Source organism: Mytilus galloprovincialis, chromosome 3 (genome assembly GCF_965363235.1).
Source record: "Mytilus galloprovincialis chromosome 3, xbMytGall1.hap1.1, whole genome shotgun sequence".
Classification (NCBI taxonomy): Eukaryota; Metazoa; Mollusca; class Bivalvia; order Mytilida; family Mytilidae; genus Mytilus; species Mytilus galloprovincialis.
The window spans coordinates 66151356-66170200 of record NC_134840.1 but is presented as its reverse complement, the minus strand read 5'-3'; the positions used below and the strand labels follow the sequence as shown (position 1 = coordinate 66170200).

Genomic DNA, 18845 nt, shown 5'->3' with positions numbered 1-18845 from the left:
TGTGTTGTATTGTCATATTATAATTTCATTTGTGAATTCTAAAATTTATTTCTAAAATGAACCACAATAAGTTTACAATATTAGTTTGATGTTATTGTCTGTTTATAGTTGATGGCAACTGGTCTAAATGGAGCGAATGGGAGGAATGCAGTGTCACATGTGGCGTCGGAATCATGACTAGAAACAGGACTTGTAAAAACCCTAAACCCCAATATGGAGGCAAACAGTGCATAGGAAATGATAACAACATTTCTGGTTGTGCAGAAAATCCTTGTCCGAGTATGTGTTTTAATGCATGTTTTTTAAAGGAAAAGAATTAGATTAAAGCACTGAAAAAAGTAACGATTGACAGTAATCTTTTTCTGTAGTTCTTTAACTGTTCAATTATATTTTGTTATATTTCAGTATGCACAAAAGCAAATAATAAACTTACTTTATTTGTACAACTATTACAGTTCTGCTACAATAGTGAACTAAAATGAACCAAGCTCCGATAAAAAAACAAAAGTAAAACCATCCAAGTATGTCGAGTTTCAAATAAATTTCTTTGTACATTTTCTGTACGAAGTGTGACGCCCGTATATGACGGGAAACCAGGCGTAATAATCGTACAATATACGGGCGGCATTACAGTGTTTACACAATGCGTGTTAAGGCGTCAACCGGGCATCAACCAGGCGTAAACCAAGCGTAACCGAGGCGGAAACCAGGCGTAAAATTAGGCTAAAATTAGGCGTATTTTTAAATGAGTCCGCCTGGTCCACAAAAAAAAAAAAAAAAAAAAAAAAAAAAAAAAAAAAAAAAGGCGTTATATGCAAATGAGTACGCCTGGTCAATAAATAAACCAGGCGTTATATCCTTACATAATATTACACTTATTTTATTTCCCATTGTTTGACAAAAAACTTGAAATTTTGACCATTGAGGAAGCTAATATATAAATAAATACATTATTGACAGACACTGGCTCAAATAAGTTTAAGTTCAAATAAGAATTATGACAATTACTTTTTCTTGAAATAAAAGTAGCATTTTAAATAAGTTTTTTTTTTAAATTATTGTCTTTTGAACTAAAATATAAATGATAATAATGCAATTTAACCTAAAGTAAAAGATTTTGATATTATTATCGAAGAATAAAAGTTTAGGGATTTCAAAATTTCTGATAGAAAATAACTCTTAATAACTTAGTTATACTCACATAATTATTATTTACCATGTATACTACTTTCCTTTTATTTCACAATTTTCATTCAATTTGATTCCATAATAATTATTCCAATTACAAATTCTTCTAAAACGCACAAAACAAGCTAACTATAATATCCCTGAATATGTAAAGCTGCCATAAGTACAACTCTTGCAAACTAAAACCAGGAGCCAAATTTTGAAACAAAAATCCCATGATCCTCTAAACAAAGCATTATGGGTATTATGATTGACGCCCTATCAACAATAGTATACCCGTAAGAAAATTTATTCCTTGCTTATTTCAATTTACGCCAGGTTTACCACTTTTTTCTACGCCAGTAAGGACTACAAATTTACGTTACCTGCCCCCTTACGCCTGGATCTAGACACGTAACTACCACTGACGCCTGGTTTACGCCTTATTTCCAGGCGTAATACGCCTCATAATTTCGAACGGGTACCGTTAAAAGGACACATTATACTATTTATCATTTGTCAATTTTAGTCAATGGGAATTGGACCGAGTGGTCATCATGGAATGAATGCAGTGCTACTTGTGGAGTTGGCATTAAAATAAGAGAAAGAAACTGTTCAAATCCTGAACCACAGTATGGTGGTGATCAGTGTTTCGGAAATTCCACAGATTCAGAAACATGTAACGAAGACCCATGTCCAAGTAAGGAAACTATCCTGATTCCGTTCCTGAACATGAACATGATTTTGTCTAATTGAAAGATGTATGTTACAATTTATATAACAATCAACCGCCTCTTGAAAAAATTAATAAGTTTATCATATATAAACTACTTTAAAACAAACTTACTCTATGGATAAGATGAGTTATTACAGAATTTAAATTAAGGGCAATTACATTCGTATTTTTATCATAATCAAAAATCATTACTATCAGATTGCTCTTTTCTATTTAGTTGATGGCAACTGGTCAGGATGGGGCGAATGGGACGAATGTAGCGTCTCATGTGGAGGTGGACTCAAAGCAAGAAACAGGACATGTTCAAATCCTGTACCTCAATTTGGAGGCAACAAGTGTCAGGGAAATGATACACTAATTTCTAACTGTGCAGAAAATCCTTGTCCAAGTATGTTTTTGTAATATGTACATTGAAAAGAACTGGAAAATAAATAGTAATAAGAATTCAATTTGGTAAAGATATCGAATTATGCTTGACAATAATCTTCTTTTATAAATATTCATTTTACATTTTTTGTATTCATTTTTGCTTGAAGGGTAATATCGATGAAAAACAATCCATAAAATAACTTTAAAATGCACATATCCTTTAACGTCATTACTTAAATGAAGTTTATTATGGGAAATATTTACAGAAATGTTCCTAAGCTCCAATTTTTAAAAGGTATTGCTACCATAATTTGTACGTTTTTAACCTGTTTATGACATTTACATTGCTGTCGAATGTGTCTATATATATATATATATATATATATATATATATATATATATATATATATATATATATATATATTGTCTATATATATATATATATATATATATATATATATATATATATATATATATATATATATATATATATATATATATATATATATATATATATATATATATATATATATATATTGTCTATATATATATATATATTTTTTTTTTTTATTAAAAACGTTCGCAGATTGTGTCAATGTATATATCATATGTCTATTGTAGTCAATGGCAATTGGACAGAGTGGTCATCCTGGAATGAATGCAGTGTTACTTGTGGAAGTGGAATTAAAGTCAGAGACAGAAATTGTTCAAATCCTATACCGCAATATGGTGGAGAATCGTGTTACGGAAATTCCTCAAATACTGAACTATGTAATGAAGACCTATGTCCAAGTAAGAAAAAAAAAATGTAATGCCGTTCCTGATCGTGAACATAATTTTATGTAATATAAAGTTTCTTATCAAAACGATATTCATCTATCTCTTGACCACATTAAGAAGGCAACAATCTACTTAGCAACTAACTTTTTGATCAGTCATCTCGCCAGTTAAATTTAAACCACCTGCTTTTGAAATTTTGATATGAAAATCCTTTACTATTACAGAACTCTATTGTCTTTAAAATTTCAAAATGTCATAGTGTTTTTCTTGATTATTTTTTTCTTGTTATTCAAAGGTTCTAGTTTAATAAGGCACATTGCAAAGAGTAAAATCTTATATAAGACCTAAACATTTTTGTGAATTTTTTTACACGATAATATCATTTCTTTTTCGTTTTTTGTAGTTAAATTATGTTCACATTTTTGATTCCTATTCAGACCATTATAAGTTGTAATAGTATAGGGCATTTATGGTCTGTTTTTTTTCTATTTTTAGTTGATGGCAACTGGTCTGGATGGAGCGAATGGGAGAGATGTAGCGTCACATGTGGAGGTGGATTTAAGACAAGGAACAGGACATGTTCAAACCCTGAACCCCTATTTGGAGGCAACAATTGCACCGGAAATGATACCCTTATATCTAATTGTGCAGACAACCCTTGTCCAAGTATGTGTTTTGTAGCATTATATTTTATCGTTTTACCATACTTTCGGAGAATTATATCTGGAACGAGGAATTCACCAGCATAATTCTTTAATGCAACATTGAAATAAATTTGTTTTTATGATAATGTTGACAAATATATTCCTGAGTTCCAGTATTTATGAGACATATTATACAGATGTGAAATGAGAGTTCCGTGGATAGCTCTGTATAATTTTAATATTCACGATGTGTTATTATATATATATCATATCATATGTCAATTTTAGTCAATGGGAATTGGACTGAGTGGTCATCCTGGAATGAATGCAGTGTTACTTGTGGAGGTGGCGTGATAGTCAGAGACAGAAACTGTTCAAATCCTGAACCGCAATATGGTGGAGATCTGTGTTTTGGAAATACTACAAATATTGAAACATGCAAGGAATTCCAATGTCCAAGTAAGAAACAGGTCCTAATGCCGATCCCTAAAGTGAACATACTTTGTGTAATGGAAAGTCTCCCGACTCTACGATTTTTGTCATCACTACAGATTTTGATTATTCTCATTTCCCTAATGATAAACCCAGTCTTGTTCCTTTTTGAGGTCTTCCGATTCACTCAATTTTTGATGGTCATTGTGATATTACTAAGTAATCTGTAGAGCAATATTGCATCAAATCTGAAATTATAAGTTCCAATCATTAGACACGATTTCATATCACTTTTTAAATGCATACTCTACTTTGCTTGTAGTTGATGGCAACTGGTCTGAATGGAGCAATTGGGAGGAATGCAGCGTCACATGTGGAGGTGGACTCAAGACTAGAAACAGAAACTGTTCAAATCCTGAACCCCAATTTGGGGGCAAATATTGCACGGGAAATGATACGCACACTTTGAATTGTGCAGAAAATCGATGTTCAAGTATGTATTTCGCAAGTTTATCTACATTGTAAAGTACTATGTTAAAAGTGGTTATTGGTGAAGATATAAACTGATGTATAACAATTTGGCCCATTATGATATACTTTCATCTCAATCTAATTTTTTTTTATCTATAAATATATATGTGTGCTTATACGGAATGCCAGAAAAATGTGATGCTCAAATTTCATACACGCAATGATTACTTAAGAAAACAATCTATATGACTAAGCAAATAGTAGAAAAGTTTTTTTTCTCTTTTACCATAATTTTCGACTAATTATATAAAAATAAAATTGCTTAAGCTTAATAAAGTCAAAATTTAAAAATGTTATCGTCTTTTTCAGCATGAATTCATTATGAGTTCATTCTAAAATTATATTTTCACGACTACCATCATCTCAAATCATATAAAAATTCATCATAATCGACGATTTTCATGATCTCTAGATCTGAAATTATGGTTCAGTAATATCTCCAGTGATTTTTTAAACTGTTCAATATACAGTACGTTATTGTTAAAAAGAATCATATGTTTCAAATGTAAAAGGTAGGTCAGTATGTTTTAATATCCATACTAGCGGACTGCGTTATTCTATGTATACTGGGTCAATTTCAGTCAATGGGAATTGGTCAGAGTGGTCATTCTGGAATGAATGCAGTGTTACTTGTGGAGGTGGCATAAAAGTCAGAGACAGAAACTGTTCAAATCCCGTACCGCAATATGGTGGAGAATCGTGTTTCGGAAATACTACAGATATTGAAACATGTGATGAAGTCTCATGCCCTAGTAAGAAAACGATTCCTAAATGGTACCATATAGTGAAATTATTTTTGTCTTAGATAAAGTTCTACATTACAGTTATGATATCATAATGTCGACTAATTAAGGAAGCAACAACCTTTAAACTAATATACAAAGAACTCCATTATATGTTGAACTTAGATTACCGAGACTTGTTTAAAAAAATCCTTATAAACTATAAGTGAGGTTTTATCTCTTTACGTTTTGATTTGACATCTCATTAATTATCACAATCAGTCTTGCAAATTTCTTAATTTTCGTTTTTATCTTGATTTTATCCTTTTAACTTTATTTATGAGATTTGATAATCGGTAAAGTACTAATGCCTCATATATGACATCCTAAACTCCATCTAAAATCATCAGAAACATTGCCATATCATCTTTTAAATACATGGCCGTTAGTTGTCTCGTTTGAATTGTTTTACAATTGTCATTTCGTGGCCTATTATAGATACCTATGAAGTATGGCTTTTACGCATCGTTGAAGGCTTAACGGTGACCAATAGTTGGTAATTTCGGTGTCATTGTGTCTCTTATGAAGAGTAGTCTTGTAGGCAATCATATCAGCTCTCTTTTTTAAATGATCTTATCATTATTTTGCTTTGTGATGTTTGATATTCATTTTTAATGCGAACCACAATACTTTTTATTATAGTTTACGTCATTTATGTCACGCTCTTATATATATGTTTATAGTTGATGGCAATTGGTCTGGATGGAGCGAATGGGATGAGTGTAGCATTACATGTGGAGGTGGACTCATGGCTAGAAACAGAACATGTTCAAATCCTGAACCCCAATATGGGGGTAAATATTGCACAGGAAATGATACTAACATTTCTGATTGTGCAGACAATCCTTGTCCAAGTATGTATTGCGCAAGTAAACATGTAAACGAATTAGATTAATACTTTTCTTTAGGGAAGATATTAAATAACGTATTACATTCTTGTCTGTGTGAATATGCAGTCGGGTAATGTTGATATACTTTCTACCTAACCTAAAGTAAAGAGTATTGTGTGAGGAATATTACTACGAAGGTTGACGAGGGCTACTTTTGTTTTTAGGTAATGATAAGAAATATATTTGTCAAAAGATAGTTATAATCTTAAATAATCTATTTCTACATGTTTATACAGCAAACCATAAAAAAATGTTGTTCACATATTATATATTCGCATTGGTTGATTGAGTAAAATAATTTTTATGACTTAGAAAGAAAAAGAAAGTTTGTTTTTCTTTTTCCAAACTTTTAATGAATTTATATATAAAGGAAATTGCAATATGTATATCAAAGTTGTCATTATCTCAGTATGAGTTTACTGTGTTCATACAAAAATCACATTTCACATACTTATAGCATCTTCACACGACAAACCTTGACATCAAATTATATTCAAATCTATAATAACAGAAAATATTCATGATTTGCAGTTCTTAAATGGTTAATCTATATTTCCGGCGAATAACCTGATTTCTAAACTGTCCATTACTCTGTTTGTAACTAATAAAAAGTAACTAATGTAACAAATAGTATATGGGGTGATCAGTATGTTTTACTGTTCATGTTGGCGGTTTGATTCATAAAAGCTATAATGTGTCATTTTTAGTCAATGGGAATTGGACAGAGTGGTCAAACTGGAACGAATGCAGTTTTACTTGTGGAGGTGGCATGAAAGTCAGAGAAAGAAACTGTTCAAATCCAGTACCGCAATATGGTGGAGAACCGTGTTTCGGAAATACAACAAATATTGAAACATGTAATGAAGACCCGTGCCCAAGTAAGAAAACCTTGAAAAAACTCATAGTTAAATACATTTTGTCTAATGGAAAATTCATTAACTCATTAATAAAATTGAGAAAGGAAATGGTGAATATGTCAAAGCGACAACCACCCGACCATAGAGTAAACAACAGCCGAAGGCAACCAATGGGTCTTCAATGTAGCGAGAATTCCCGCACCCGTAGGTGTCCTTCAGCTGGCCCCTAAAAAATGCATAATAGTACAGTGATAATGGACGTCATACTAAACTCCGAATTATACACAAGAAACTAAAATTTAAAATCATACAAGACTAACAAAGGCCAGAGGCTCCTGACTTGGGACAGGCGCAAAATTGCGGCGGGGTTAAACATGTTTATGAGATCTCAACCCTCCCCCTATACCTCTAGCCAATGTAGAAAAGTAAAAGAATAACAATAATTAATCATTAATGCATGTTTTTATTATTTTGATTTCTATACATAAAAATGTATTTCTTTTTCGAACCACAATAACTTGTTACAGTTTTCGTCATTATAGTAATGCTCGTGTCTCTTTGTAGTTGATGGCAACTGGTCTGAATGGAGTGAATGGGAGGAATGTAGCGTAACATGTGGAGGTGGAATCAAGAATAGGAACAGGACCTGCTCAAATCCTGAACCCCAATTTGGAGGCAAATATTGTACAGGAAATGATACTAACATATATAATTGTGCAGACAAACCTTGTCCAGGTATGTATTGCGCAAGTACATCTTCATGTAAAAGAATTAGGTTGATGCAGTGATAATATTTTTCTTTGTCGAAGATATAAAATGAAGTATTTCAATTTTTGTCTGTACGAATATGCAGTTGGGCACTATTGATATACTTTTCACTTAATCTGAAGTAAGGAGTAATTTGCAGTATAAATTTTATCATTACGTTTTATTTTATTATAATCAACGATTGTAATACATTTGTGAAATAATAGTGGCAATGTTAAACAAAGTATGACTGTGTGAATATACAGTTAACCCGAAAAATGTGTTCTTCAAATTTTAACATTCGCAATTATTAGTAAGGAAAACAATTTCGATGACTTAGAAAATATTAAAAAGTTTGTTTTCTTTTACCATACTTCCTACTGATTTTTTGTGATTTCTTTTTATATACAAGGGAAATAACAATAAGCGTATGGAAGTCAATGTTTATGAACGTTATCCTCTATCTCAGTATGAAGGTAATATATTCACACACACATTATATTCTCACACACTAGGAGAATCATCAAATGACAACCTTAACTTCCTTTTATATTCACATTTATAATAACAGCATATGTTTCTGATTTCTAGATCTGAAATTGTTAATATATACATCTAGCGAATTATGTAATGTTTAGATTGTTCTTTAATCTGTTTGTTCCTGTAAAATGGTCCATATGTGACAAATGTTACATATAGTGGTTAGCATATTGTACCATTAATGCTGGTGGATTGGTTGATAATAGTATAATGTGTCATTTTCAGTCAATGGCAATTGGACAGAGTGGTCATCCTGGAATGAATGCAGCGCTTTATGTGGAGGTGGCTTGAAAGTCAGAGACAGAGAGTGTTCTAATCCTGTATCGCAATATGGTGGAGATCCATGTTTCGGAAATACCACAAATATTGAAACATGTAATGAAGACCCGTGTCCAAGTAAGAAAACAATCGTAATGTACCTGATCTTGAAATTAAATTTGTCTAATGAAATGTTCATCACCTCTTTAATACATGATTCTATTATTATTTTGTTTTCTAAAGATAGATCAATATATATTTCTTTTTCGAACCACTACTAGTTGTAAAAGAGGGATGAAAGATACCAGAGGATTGTAACTGTTTATGTCATTATTGTAATGCTTTTGTCTGTTTGTAGTTGATGGTAACTGGTCTGGGTGGAGCGAATGGGAGGAATGTAGCGTCACGTGTGGAGGTGGACTAAAGATAAGAAACAGGACATGTTCAAATCCTGAACCTCAATTTGGTGGCAAATATTGTACAGGAAATGATACCCACATTTCTCATTGTGCAGACAATCCTTGTCCAAGTATGTATTTTGCAAGTATATCTACATGAAAAGTGCTACATTATTATCAGCTAGTTAATAATGTTTCACTTAATCCGTTAAGTAAATTAGACAAATGAGATATGACAATAAAGTCATTTTATTGTCATCATATAATCAACTAAATATTAGAAGTAGAAGCTGTTAAGTACATAAACTTAAAGTCTCAGCAGTAATTGAGATTGTTATTCAAACTTTTAATTGTTTTACAGATAAGTTTAACATTGAAAAGGACATGGATGTAGCCCTTAATTACAGTTGGAGAATTTTATTTTTGAATTTGATCGTCAGTTCTGATATTGCATAACCATTGACATATACAATATTTCACATCTTATTGCATTATCATTTAGAATGTTGATACAAAATCATGTTTATATAGAATTTGCAATGATAGGTAGTACTTATACATAATTCATGTCCAAGGATTTAATGATTTTATTAAATTTATTACCATTAAATTTATCAATTGTTCATTTCAGTTGATGGAAATTGGACTGATTGGTCATCCTGGAATGAATGTAGTGTTACTTGTGGAAAGGGATTGAAAGACAGAGAAAGAACATGTTCAAATCCTTTACCACAGTATGGTGGAACTCCATGTGCAGGAAATGCTACAACCTCGGAAACATGTAATGACGACCCTTGCCCAAGTAAGCATAAATCAAAAACCATTTTCCTACTGTGTTCATTATTATTCAAAAGATATTTGATGATAATTCATATTTCAAGCCCTCAATTATATGAAAATAAAAAAAAATCGACTAATAATTTTAAACTTTTTCACACGATATCGAATTTTCCATACTTAAACAAATTTACTCTTTTATAGTGTTTACCCATATGATTGAAATACTTATTATCTTGTATTCGTAAATCTTTTTAGGGTTTGATAATAGTATTCAGTTCGAATGCCAAAATATGTTTTTTGGATTTCTTGATAAATTATGTGATATAATGTCTGCGAACATATACATGTAATCGATAAGTTCAGTCCTTGTCATAAAATGGATGGTTAGCATTAACTTTCAAAATTTGGAACGGAGGCTTGACTTCTAGTTTTTATAGACTTCGTCAAAATACTTTGATACTTACTTTTTGTTTTTGTTGTTGAATTCCTACATTTTAGTTTTCATTTTTCAGTCGATGGCCAGTGGTCACACTGGACCGAGTTTACAATATGTAGCCAGACTTGTGGTGGAGGACAACAAAATAGAAATAGATCATGCACTGATCCAGAACCACAATATGGCGGAAACTATTGTGTTGGAGTGGAAAATGAAACAAACAGTTGTAATAACGAGCCATGTCCCAGTACGTATTTTAAATATGAATATGCAATGATTTAACACCATTTTTTTAATCATCATTAAATGAAAGAAAGACATTAAATCAGTAGTAATTTAATAAACTGCATGAAATAGGGTTTTCAAATGAATGGTTGTTAAAATTATCATCCAGTCCTTCTCAATTCTTCATTTACAGTAAAAGTTAAAATATATGATGTGCTAAATACATTGGACTGTTAACAACTGGTTTGACATTCATGATAGTTGGTAGGGCTCTTAAAATTTTAACAATATAGAATTGAATATTGTGCATCGAAATGTGAGGTACTAAAATTTACCAGTCACAGTAGATATGTAAATTATAAACTTCAAATTCGTTTTGTGTAGTCAAATACAGTGTAACCTGCCTAAATTGACACCTGCTTTAACCGACACATTTGCACGGTTCCAAAATATGTCTATACTTTCAGAAAAACCCTGATTATTCCGACAACCTACCTAATTCGACATTTTTTTTCTGGTCCCCCAGTGTGTCGGATAAGACAGGTTACACTGTAAGTTTTAAATTCATTATACCTTTTAGTAAATGGTAATTGGACGGAATGGAGTAACTGGAGTGCTTGTCCAGTATCATGTGGAAGTGGTACACACACAAGAATGCGAGCATGCACGAACCCTAAGCCACAGTTTGGTGGGGATATTTGTGATGGCAACATTACTGAATCACAGTCTTGTAATTTCAATCATTGTCCAAGTGAGTCTTTTAGTTGCTTCATTTGAAATTATGCTTGCATTTGGTTTAGGCTAAACTGTTACACAAACGTTTTTTCTTGATATTATTCTTTCCCTTGCATACTATTTTTGATCGAAAGATTTCGAAAATTTATTTTCCTTATTTAAACAACCAACATTTGTAAAAACGTTGAAACGCTAAACAAACAAAAAAATGTACCAACAGTAAAACGAGATATGGACAAGAAATGAAAGTTTTGCGTGAGAGAGATCCGTCCGTAATTCAAATTAATTTCAAAGTAGGAGATATTGATTTCTTTCAATGTTAATAAATATTGTTGTGTAAACAATAAAAAATAATAATGCAGTTGAAAATAATCTAGCTACTTGTCACTGTTTTGGAGTACAAAAATCAAATGAAAATGTACACAAAAGCAATGCATTTTTACGAAAAGATTAAACGTAGTATTCTGCGTTGAGTTTAGAAGCATATCAACTCTACAGTGCACTTTACTAGACCTAAGCCCTCCCTTAAACACGGCATTCGTTTACTTTTCTATACGTTTAGCTTCTTATGTAAAGCAATTCAAATCAAAAACGTTAGTTGTTAAAATGAAACAAAAAGTATGAAAAGACATACAGTACAAATAATCAAATGAAATATTGTTTTTTTTTAAGGTCGAAATCACAATTTTATTCAAAACAAATTGCTATCATATAAACAATGCAATATCGAATGTTACGTGTTGTTTATTCTTTCTTGTTTATTTTTTTAGTTTTCTATGTTGTGTCATGTGTAGTATTGTTTGTTTGTTTTTTTTTCATTTTTAGTCATGGCGTTGTCAGTTTATTTTCGATTTATGAGTTTGACTGTTCCTCTGGTATCTTTCGCCCCTCTTTAACGATTTTTTTTTTGTTTAAATGCAGTTGATGGACAATGGTCACCATGGAGTGAATTTTCAGATTGCGACCAGTCATGTGGTGGAGGTATACAATACAAAAATAGATCATGCTCTAATCCAAAACCAGAATATGGTGGAGAGCAATGCCTTGGGGAAGAGATCGACTCCAATGAATGCAACACGCAGTCATGTCCAGGTAAATATACCAAAAGTTTAAAAGTGAAATGCATGCAATTGCAAAACCTTTTCGAATGATATGATTTAAAGGTATCAACGATACCAAAATGAATGCTTAACGACTCAAAACGGGTGTTTCGTCGACTTACAATCACTAGTTGGAGGATAAAATCAAATAAGATGAAGGGCAAAGTCAACTACGATAATTTCGGAATTGTTGACTGAACTAACAATTGTAAAAGCTGATTTTGTCATTTGAATGAACAATTTTAAAAAGATCCCAGCATCTTTCTTCGCAATTCAAATTGAAATTTTGATAAATCTCGAATAAGATTAAAGTGACACCAATTGTAATTCCTCATTTCAGTAATCCAAAGCTAATACTGTATAAGTTTTCACTGAAAACTTGTCTCAATCATTTTACATGTACGGGAACAAATTATCTTTTCAGTGAATGGTAATTGGACAACCTGGAGTAGCTGGTCAGAATGTCCTGTTTCTTGTGGAGGGAGCATACATACCAGAACCCGATCATGTTCAAACCCAAAGCCACAGTATGGCGGGGATGAGTGTGAAGGAAATAAGACTGAAACACAGATTTGTAATACTCAACATTGTCCTAGTTAGTATTATATACTTATTATATACTTGTTTATCTATTATTAAAGTAAATACATAGTTATTCAAGTGTTAATACTCGTGTAGTATGATACGGTTTTCCCATGAAAAAAGAACAAAAGAGGTATAAGAGTCTGAGGTATTTGTCCATGTGACAATAATGACACTCACAAAAATACCAGAGATAACAATTGAATAAATCAATCAAACAGAGACTACTAAAATGATACAACCAATACATAAAAACCAATGTAATATTTGATATAACAACCAAAAAATTGCATTAAACATAATGGATTCAGAAATAAAGTTCTCTAATCCAGACCCCTATATTGTACTACGTTTTGTTTCCACAAAAAATGGTAACATTAGTGTATTATAATGTTTTGACCGTCATGTACGAACTGAGTTGTTTCTTCCATTATCGTGTTTTCTTTCAGTTGATGGACAGTGGTCAAACTGGAGTGTTTTTACATCATGCAGTGAGACCTGTGGTGGAGGGGATCATAGTAGAAACAGATCATGTACAGAACCAGAACCGAAATATGGGGGACAACAATGTCCTGGAGACGACAATCAAACTCAAAATTGCAATACTCAGCCATGTCCTAGTAAGTAATGCAAACTTGTAAATTGAGTCGATGCCTTATCGTATTTCTCAAAAAAAAATATATTCTGAAATCAAATATGGTATAGAACATTAAAATGAACATTATGTGATAAATGTTTGGTCACACATCTACAAAAAATATATGCATTCATATTATGAACAGACAGGTTATGAAACGCGACAGTACTCACTAATGAAGAAGAGACTGTTGATCCTTGTCGAGCACCGGAATTCATTGACAGTTTAATAGTTGTTGGAGCTCGTGTTTCCACTATTTAGCTTTCTGTATTGTGTGTTGTGAATAGTTGTTTATGATATCGTATCGCGTTGGTTTTGTTTTGCCCTTTGTGTTCTCTGTTTGTATTGCATTTATGGTGTTTGATAATCCTTTGGTAGTTTCTTCCACTTTAAAAAATAACTTCATTCTATCAGTTTTACCAAGTTATATTCATATCTTAACTTCTATCAGTTTATTTACTATTCGAAACTATGCATGCTCGGCCAATTCTACAGTTTAAGTTGCCTTTAATGGTACCAAATGTGCTGCATCAGACACACATTAGAAAGATAATTTCTCATTTTGAATTAATGCCAAAGTCATTTGTACTTTTTTCACATCTATATTTTTAATTACTTTTTGAGACCAATAAAATACATTATAGATAAAAGCGTGAAAAAGAATGTTTAGTTGTTTAATAATAGTGCAATCTGTGTGGAGTGTATGTAAAAATAGAGATCATCTAATTCTTTGACTAAAGACAATCATTTAAGCTTATGCTATATATTGATTATATTTATCACCTCAAGCAATGGTTTACTATATACTAGTATCATTATTTCAGTTAATGGTAACTGGACAATTTGGAGTGAATGGTCACTTTGTCCAGTGTCTTGCGGAGGCGGTCAACATTCACGAAGCAGATCGTGCACTAATCCTGCACCAATGTATGGTGGTACTAAATGTGAAGGAGACAAAACAGAAAACAAACTGTGTAATTCACAGCATTGTCCAAGTGAGTTTGAGTTTGACGGATTATCATTAATACCTCCCTATCATTTGGAAATGATGATTAAATAAGGAAATACATGGAATACTTAGAGCATTCACTAATATATACAGCATACTATATATTTATCTAAAATATATCTATACCTACATTTTATTTATCATTAGTTGACGGAAAATGGACTGCATGGGGTGCATGGTCAGTATGTTCGGTGACTTGTGGAGGGGGAGAAGCAGCACGAACAAGAAGCTGCTCAGATCCAACTCCGCAGTATAATGGAAGTAATTGTTCTGGACAAGATAAAGAGAACAAAGCTTGCAAAACAAACAATTGTCCAGGTAAGGTTTTAGTTAAATACAATTTTTGCGTATTGTCTTCACATTTTCTATACAAATTCATAGTATTTCATAGTGCAGTAAGAAAGGAAACAAATAACAAAAAAATAAGTATATTTCGCGATACTATCATTTAAAAGTTTAAGTAAAGTTTATATAAATAATTTCTGCGCAATGATCAGTGAAATATGAAAAGTTTGATATAAGAAATAGTATTATTAGATTTATAGGAATTGCCTTTCTAAATCTCCAAATTCAAAAGTTATTCCGCACTTTTTCAATTTAACAACTAATCTAAGGGCTACAATAAACAGTACTGTATTTATTTACTGCCTTCGATTGTGGATTTTAAATACAATAAAACGTTGCTTATAATTTTGTGCATAAAAGAAGATATGTGGTAAATGTCAATGAAACAGCAACAATATAACACAACCATGTACATGTCATTTCATATCTGACCAACAAAAGAGAGAACAAAATAGTTCAACCCTATCCCTTTAAAGCCTCATCCTTAAAAAACTAAAGAAACATAACACGAATGCAATAAAAAGTACAGGAAAAGAAAAAGCAAAGAACACTTTGATAAGTGTATACTTTATACTTAAAAACACTTTTACAATGTTTAGAATTTCAAATATGTGGACCTCGGCATCACAAAAAAGATTTTTTTCTCCACACGCTTTAATTGCAGTAAAAATTGATATTTTGAATGTGAATGTGATTACAAACAAACCATTAATAAACATCAATGTAACAAAAGACTGATTACAATTACTAGAAGCAATCTCAGAGTATCGAACCTACTGATAAAATGTGTGCGCGTTGATGTTATTTAAGAGATTTTTTTATCTATCAGATTATAATGATATTTATGAATATGCTAAACTAAAGACTGAATGGGAAACGGTAAAATTGAAAATAGTTCGTGTGATGTGTTTGAACTTTTGATTTTGACATTTGAATAGGGACTACAGTTTTGAATTTTACTCGTGGTATATTTGTGATTTTTTTATTTATTTCTTATTTTTTTAATAAAGAAATTGCATTTAAAAGTGAGTTAGGAAATCATTCAAATATTTAAATGATATAAGAATGTTTAAGGTGGTCTTTGATTGTAATGCTATTCATCTTTGCGATTATTATGAAACAGATTTAGTTATCTCTATTTGATGTAATAATATATTGATTTCTAATTGTAAAATATAAACAAACTATATTGAGTTTACTGTTTATATAGTTGATGGTCAGTGGTCAGACTGGATGCAGTGGTCATCTTGTACTGTTAGTTGTGGAGGTGGTGGATTTCAGCAAAGAAAACGAGAATGTAATAATCCAGCTGCACAATATGGCGGGAAAGATTGTAATGGGAATAATGCTGAGGTCCAAGACTGTGGAGATTTTGGTTGTCCAGGTATGAAAACATGAAGATGTTCAAAAAGCAACATTATCATGATTAGTTATATAGAAACAACCGAGTATAGGAAAAAAGAGAGCAAGTAGTCATAATCAGTAGACCTATAAACACACAGTCTATTTCAGTAGTAAGCAGGAACTTACCAAACATGGAATTTCTATTTTTTAAATTTTATTATCTTGAATTTCTTTCAATTTCAAGAAGATATGATGGTAATTTAAAACACTTACATTTAATTTTTCAACAATAGAGTCACCTAGGTTCATTTTGTTACCTCATATACTAAAGACAGGTGATCGTGCAGGATGGGTTTTAAATGAGTGCAATGATAAAGCATTTTCATAATAAACCAAATCAGATAAACTTTTCAATAATATTTGTAGGGCTGCTCTTTCAGCCAATTGAAGAATTCGAAGGGGCTTCTGCCGTTCTTGCAAAATGTCGTATTGAAAATTTCACATCATGGCAGGAACTAGAAATTGCCAAAAATTCGAGAGAAATGGTTATTCTGCAATCTAAAGGAATTGCAACTTCTAACCTTGGGAGCACTGTTGCTGTATCCAGTGATATTCAAGACACGTATGCAGAGATCCAACTTACTTTCAATACATTTAGCTGCAAGGATGAAGGAACATATGTTTGTTCTGTAGACAGAGGATATCACCAGTCAGCAGATGTTGTTGTTAAAAGTATGTATTCCATATTAAACCCTGAAATTCAATAACTGTTTTATAAGCAATCATATATAAAAAGAATGATGGCGTTATTATAGTACCTTACTCATGCAGGTTCATTGAGTACTTCTAGCGTAAAAGAGATACCAGAGGACATGCAAACTCACAGATAAAAAAGATAAACTGACAACGCCATGGCTAAAAAAGAAAGAGACAAACAGAAAAACAATAGTACAAAAGACATAACATAGAAAACTAAATACTAAGCAATACGAACCCAACAAAAACTTGGGGTATCACATTTATACATATGTAAAATAAGTTCATCTTGACCACATCGATTGTTGTAACTCCTTTGTAAACAGGAACATATTTTGAATGATCATAACGTCTGTATTGTTTTAATTGCTGAAATATTCAGAGAACAATGCCCAAATTATACATTAGCAGTTTTATCAAAGCATTAAAAGAAAATTCAATTATGAAGCCCTTTTTCTCACTGTGTTGAAGACCCATTGGTGGTCATGGGCTGTAGTTTGCTCTTTGCTTGTTTTGGTGTCTCTTTGACAAATTCCCTGTTTTAATTCTCAATTTAATTTCAATTATGACAAATACGTTTATAGAAACACGTCAGTCAGAAACACCTAAAACATCAAAAGTACCAGTGTCTAAAGCTTTCAAGGAAAACACGAGAAAACACGGGAAACATCACATTTGATGATTTAAAAAGACAGATTATTAGGCCAGCTATTACAAAGTTTCCTATATTTACTTTCTGTTATTCACTTCACATATGTCGGTGTACGAACTCACTTTAATAAAATTAAAGTTACCAATTTTCCTGCAACAGATGCGCATTTCGACAATACATGTCTTTTAGTGATGCTCGTGGCCAAAATATTTGAAATCCAAAGCTTATATAAAAGATGAAGAGCTATAATCCAAAAGGTTTAAAAAGTATAACCAAATCCTTGAAAGGAATCAGAGCTTTGCATAAGGGGGATACATTCCTTAATTTTTAATAATTTCTGACATTTTGTAACAGCAAATTTTAATAACACAAGAAATACCGTATTTTCATGCCAGTACCGAGGTACTGGCTACTGGGCTGGTGATACCCTCGGGGACTAACAGTCCACCAGTAGAGGCATCGACCCAGTGGTAGTAATAAAATTAAAGGTACCAATTTTCCTGCACCAGATGCACATTTCGACACTTCATGTCTCTTCAGTGATGCTCGGGGCCAAAATATTTGAAATCCAAAGCTTATATAAAAGATGAAGAGCTTTAATCCAAAAGATTCAAAAAGTATAGCCAAATCCTTGAAAGGAATCAGAGCTTCGCATGAGGGAGATACATTCCTTGATTTTCAATAATTTCTAACATTTTGTAACAGCAAATTTTAATAACACAAAAACATACCGTATTTTCATGCCAGTACCGAGGTACTGGCTACTTGGCTGGTGATATCCTCGGGGACTAACAGTCCACCAGCAGATGCATCGACCCAGTGGTAGTAATAAAATTAAAGGTACCAATTTTCCTGCACCAGATGCGCATTTCGACAATACATGTCTCTTCAGTGCTGCTCGTGGCCAAAATATTTGAAATCCAAAGCTTATATAAAAGATGAAGAGCTATAATTCAAAAGCTTCAAAAAGTATAGCCAAATCCTTGAAAGGAATCAGAGCTTTGCATGAGGCAGATGCATTCCTTAATTTTTAATCATTTGACATTTTGTAACAGCAAATTTTAATAACACAAAAAATACCGTATTTTCATGCCAGTACCGCTACTGGGCTGG

At 32.0% G+C, this 18845-nt stretch overlaps 1 protein-coding gene across 5 annotated transcripts in view; it reads left to right on the top strand.

Moving 5' to 3' along the window:
* Nucleotides 1–18845, top strand: part of LOC143068667 (SCO-spondin-like) — a 48511-nt gene that overhangs the window by 27244 nt on the left and 2422 nt on the right. For 2 of the 5 annotated variants that reach the window (XM_076242894.1, XM_076242898.1), the window contains 23 exons: nucleotides 109–279; nucleotides 1697–1867; nucleotides 2121–2291; nucleotides 2894–3064; nucleotides 3548–3718; nucleotides 3985–4155; nucleotides 4451–4621; nucleotides 5241–5411; nucleotides 6125–6295; nucleotides 7039–7209; nucleotides 7753–7923; nucleotides 8701–8871; nucleotides 9092–9262; nucleotides 9763–9933; nucleotides 10424–10594; nucleotides 11153–11323; nucleotides 12229–12399; nucleotides 12832–13002; nucleotides 13439–13609; nucleotides 14451–14621; nucleotides 14783–14953; nucleotides 16191–16364; nucleotides 16751–17056. In XM_076242894.1, coding sequence (XP_076099009.1) covers nucleotides 109–279; nucleotides 1697–1867; nucleotides 2121–2291; nucleotides 2894–3064; nucleotides 3548–3718; nucleotides 3985–4155; nucleotides 4451–4621; nucleotides 5241–5411; nucleotides 6125–6295; nucleotides 7039–7209; nucleotides 7753–7923; nucleotides 8701–8871; nucleotides 9092–9262; nucleotides 9763–9933; nucleotides 10424–10594; nucleotides 11153–11323; nucleotides 12229–12399; nucleotides 12832–13002; nucleotides 13439–13609; nucleotides 14451–14621; nucleotides 14783–14953; nucleotides 16191–16364; nucleotides 16751–17056 — 4071 coding nt within the window. The remainder of the gene's footprint in view (nucleotides 1–108; nucleotides 280–1696; nucleotides 1868–2120; nucleotides 2292–2893; nucleotides 3065–3547; nucleotides 3719–3984; nucleotides 4156–4450; nucleotides 4622–5240; nucleotides 5412–6124; nucleotides 6296–7038; nucleotides 7210–7752; nucleotides 7924–8700; nucleotides 8872–9091; nucleotides 9263–9762; nucleotides 9934–10423; nucleotides 10595–11152; nucleotides 11324–12228; nucleotides 12400–12831; nucleotides 13003–13438; nucleotides 13610–14450; nucleotides 14622–14782; nucleotides 14954–16190; nucleotides 16365–16750; nucleotides 17057–18845) is intronic. The other 3 variants (XM_076242897.1, XM_076242896.1, XM_076242895.1) reach the window with 3 other exon arrangements.